The following is a 4,622-nucleotide window of genomic DNA, read 5'->3' as shown; positions in this document are numbered from 1 at the left end:
AGAAGTTTAGGAACAGTATGTTTTGATAGAGTATATGGAGATTTTTTAAAACCTCTTCAAGTGTATCTTTAGAGGTTTCAAAACCTTACTCTTAAAAAAAAAAAAAAAAATCTTGCACTCTAATAAAACTATCACTTTAAAACCATGTACTTTACCTTCAAAAATTTTCTTTGATAGACAAATATTTATTTCACCGCGTTTTCTGTGTACCAGATATTGGAGTATCTGGTTGACCCATGAATATTCCAACTCAAAGTCTTCCCTTCTCTTCTGTGCAAAATCTGGTTAACTACGAACAACAGATTGAGAAGAGAAGTGAGCATTTAAACCAATTCTTTGTTGATGGAATCCTCCTTTCTGTTCGCATTCTTTACTGCTTTCATCTCTCTCTCAATCTTTGAGTCCTCCAAGGCAAGTGATTCTTTATATCCGAACCAATCAATTAGGCACCCACACACCATAGTATCTGCTGGCGGAACCTTTTCACTAGGCTTTTTTTCTCCAGGAAAAACCGAAAATTATTATTTGGGAATATGGTATACAAGGATTCCTATGAATAAGTTTGTTTGGGTTGGAAATAGAGACTACCCATTTCATAATTCTGCTACTCTTTCCATTAGTACTGATGGAAACATAATGATTACAGACGGAAAAATGTCCTATAAAGTGACAAATATTTCAGTTAGTGGCAACGCCTTTGCCAAGCTGCTAGATTCAGGTAACTTGATACTCAAAGGCCAAGTCCAAAAGGCAGGAATTTATTGGCAAAGCTTTGACTACCCCACTGATACACTTCTGCCTGGAATGAACCTTGGAGATGATTTTAGATTTAATCCGGAACACTTTTGGACATTAGTATCATGGAGCAGCATAGGAGACCCTACTCCAGGCAATTTCTCTCTGGTGGCCGATTTTTCTGGGTTACGTTCTTGTAATCTAATCATCAAGCAGGGGAATGAAACATATTGGAAAAGTCCAATCCAAGGACTTACTTACAGTGGACAAGAAAGGAACTCGACCATGACCATGGAGCAACAGGATCATTATACTGGGTATGTGAGCAATGGGTTTTGGTTTAGCGAGGTCATCCCAAAAAATGAGAGGCATCGAATTTCAACTTTCAATCTGAGCCAAAATATCACAAGTGGAAAAGGGTATGTGACTTTTTCTGCAAATACAAAAGCAACATCTCGGATTGTGTTAGATGTATCTGGGCAGCTTAAACAACAGATATGGTCAGAACATGACCGCCAATGGAATTCACTAGTTTCTTCTAAATGTGGGTTTCATTCATGTGGACCTTTCAGCTTCTGCGATGAAAGTGCCCATACACCATGCACTTGTTTGAAAGGTTTCAGGCCCTATTCCCCTTATGCCTGGAAAGAGGGCGACACTTATCAAGGCTGTGTGAGGAAAGCCAGTTTGCAGTGCAACGACAGCAGAGTTCTTGAGAAAGATGGGTTTTATCACATGCGTAATTTCATTTTGCCCAGTAATCAAGTGAAGTTGCATGTTAACAATACTGAAGATTGCAGATCAGCTAGCTTAGGCAATTGTTCTTGGATTGCTTATGCTTTGGACTATGATCAAGGGTGCTTGGTATGGGAAAACGAATTATTTGACCTGAAGATACCTTTAGATGGCGATACTAATGGCAGAGACTTTTATCTCAAGCTTGCAGCTTCTGAATTGAGTACTAAAGGTAAGGAGAACGGAAGTTCTCATAATGTGTTGTTTCCATTTTCATGTGTATACATCTTATATGGGTGAAAAACATTCACAAAAGCATATTATGCTATGAGGAGACAACTCAGTATTGCTTTCTTTATTCTGTTTTACAGACACTAGTTCAAGAAATAAGATCAAAAGGAATGCAAGGAACAAGAGGCAACTATGGACAATTGTCATACTGGGAACATCTCTTGCAACGCTTACTTTATGCTTGTTTATTCATCTAGCAAGGACAAAGCTGATGAGGAAAGGTAAAATTTGCTCACAGCTTCATTTATAGAAATGAGCAATACCATGCACAAAGCAAAAAAGTTAATTATCTTTCACTATGCAGGGGGGGATTTATTGCAATTTAATTTAGAAATGACCATAAAAGATGATAATAAGGAGTGCAGTGAAGAAAATAGTCTTCGAAATTTTAGTTACAAGGAAGTCAAATTGCCATTATTCAGTTTTAGGAGTGTTGCTGCAGCGACACAGAATTTTTCAGCTGCCAATAAGCTTGGGGAGGGTGGATTTGGTCCTGTTTACAAGGTATAAATCCATGATTTTAAAATCAATCATAACCTTTAACCTGAATTTTAATGACATGAGCTTACCAATTTGAGCATGTTGAAAAATTTGCAATTTCAGGGGAAATTGTTGAGAGGAGGAGAGGTAGCTGTGAAAAGGCTTTCAAGAAGATCTGGACAAGGATGGGAAGAGTTGAAAAACGAGGCACTCCTTATAGCCAAGCTCCAACACAAGAATCTTGTTAGACTTTTGGGATGTTGCATTGAACGAGATGAAAAGATTCTAATATACGAGTACATGCCCAACAAAAGCTTGGATTTCTTTCTCTTCGGTTTGTGCTTCCCATAATTCTAACACATGTACAAATTTGATTTTTATGCTTTATTATTCATGTTCCACCAATTTCTTATTGCCATTTCTTTTAAATTAAATTCAATCAAGACAGATCCAGCCAAACGTACGATGTTAGACTGGGAGACACGTGTAAGGATCATTGAAGGGGTTGCTCAAGGACTTCTGTATCTACACCAGTATTCCAGGTTACGAATCATTCATCGAGATTTGAAGGCTAGCAATATTTTGTTAGATAAGGACATGAACCCCAAAATATCAGATTTCGGCATGGCAAGAATCTTTGGAGGAAATGAGTTAGAAGCAAACACAAAAAGAATTGTTGGAACCTAGTGAGTAACAGACTCCATGATTATACATTATTCTGCATATATCCATAACCATAACAATGCAACCATGAATCTTTATAATGAAATTTCAGTGGTTATATGTCCCCTGAATATGCTCTGGAGGGCCTCTTCTCAATCAAATCAGATGTATTTAGCTTTGGAGTGTTACTGCTTGAGATCGTGAGTGGCAGGAAGAACACTGGTCTTTATCAAGCTGCTGCTCTCAACCTTCTTAGATATGTGAGTAATTGCTGACCTCTTTTATCCCTCTGATTCAGTTACACATGCATCATTTAGACAGCAGTCAAGTTTTGCTTTGAGACATACTGATTATTGCTATAATCTTTTGTGCATGCCTGTGGATGCTAAGACATGGCAATTATGGACAAGCGAAAGTGGATTGAACTCGATGGATCCAGCATTAGACAACGATCCATCTACATCTACACCTGTGCTGTTGAGATATGTTCAAATAGCTCTGCTTTGTGTTCAAGAAAGCGCAACAGATAGACCCACCATGTCTGATGTTGTTTCAATGCTCAACAATGAAAGTGCCTTCCTGCCTTCTCCGAAACCACCTGCTTTTTCAAATGTGAGAAGCGCCATGGAATCAAGGTCACCAATGAGAATTCCAGAGACTGTCAATAACGTGACAATTACAGTTTTGGAAGCTCGGTAAGTCAGAGAAAAAAGCACTTTAATAGAATATTGGTGTATCAATTCGTCGATTTACTACTTGAATTATGCCTTCAAACCACAGATTAGGATGCTGATATGTGGAGAAAATTAGTCAATATAGCGGTTACAGTAAGTTAGTTGGCTTATATCATCTGTTTTACAAAGCTATTTATGATGTGCATTAATTTATTATTTTATTTTAAAAGATTATTATGATTTTATTTTAAAATTTGGATTGGTGGTAATTCTTAATGGGAAAATATATAAGAGCACTGTTTTAATATTTTTCCAATATCTCCAAAGCAATGGTGATATCTGTTTTTCTAGAAGGGTAACTCTAAACTCCTATTTTAGATAATGCTAATTCATTACCAGTGTTTTTATATAGTCAATTTTACTGGGAATTTTTTTTTTAAATTATGCCTTAAAAGCACCATTTCATATTTGTAGGAAGCGTCATATTAAAGCAAATCGATTGAAATCTGGTATCATGATAGAATTGTAAAAATTTCATAGTTTATGAGCTTAATTGCAAAATTTAAAAGTTCATGCTAGAATTTTTTTTTTTAAAAAAAAATCATATTTTTTGTAATTAGAGCTGTAATTATTGTAATAAATAATGTAAATATAAAAGAAATTAAAATTTATTTGTTGTCTTCTTTTAAATCAGATTAGTTTAGCTCAATTTATTATTATATATAGCGTATAGATACATATAAGTTAATTTCTTCATTGGATTGGGCTAATACAACGGAAGTGGACCTTAATTTGCACGAGTTGTTGTTATTTTGTACTAATGGCATGGCTTAACTAATGGCCCATAGCTTCTCTGCGGCTTTTTTATTTTATTTATCATATTAATATAATTAATAATAAAAAAATATTTATACTGAAAATATATCTAATTCTATTTAGTGACAGTATAAAATATTTTATTTGCATCTTATAAAAAGAAACTACTATATCAATAATTATTGAAATCATTTAATCAATTTAATTGGGGTAAAATTTTAATCATTC

The 4,622-nt window shown here is 35.2% G+C and overlaps 1 protein-coding gene across 2 annotated transcripts; it reads left to right on the top strand.

Moving 5' to 3' along the window:
• The first annotated feature begins 211 nt into the window (after window positions 1–211).
• Window positions 212–3,812, top strand: LOC110641364 (G-type lectin S-receptor-like serine/threonine-protein kinase At1g11300). 2 transcript variants are annotated; one of them, XR_009146563.1, is made up of 7 exons: window positions 212–1,702; window positions 1,842–1,982; window positions 2,066–2,265; window positions 2,365–2,575; window positions 2,690–2,927; window positions 3,048–3,164; window positions 3,295–3,326. XR_009146563.1 is itself a non-coding variant. In XM_021793057.2 (7 exons), exons 1-7 carry the CDS (start codon window positions 343–345, stop codon window positions 3,601–3,603), a joined length of 2,607 nt encoding a protein of 868 aa, XP_021648749.2. In that variant the 5' UTR covers window positions 218–342; the 3' UTR covers window positions 3,604–3,812. The 2 variants fall into 2 exon arrangements, 1 of the variants encoding a protein (XP_021648749.2); XM_021793057.2 differs by having other exon boundaries at window positions 218–1,702; window positions 3,017–3,164; window positions 3,295–3,812.
• The last annotated feature ends 810 nt before the right edge of the window (window positions 3,813–4,622 follow it).

Source organism: Hevea brasiliensis, unplaced genomic scaffold, assembly GCF_030052815.1.
Source record: "Hevea brasiliensis isolate MT/VB/25A 57/8 unplaced genomic scaffold, ASM3005281v1 Scaf157, whole genome shotgun sequence".
NCBI classification, from domain to species: Eukaryota; Viridiplantae; Streptophyta; class Magnoliopsida; order Malpighiales; family Euphorbiaceae; genus Hevea; species Hevea brasiliensis.
The sequence above is the reverse complement of the archived record's forward strand: the minus strand, read 5'-3'. Positions and strand labels throughout refer to the sequence as shown.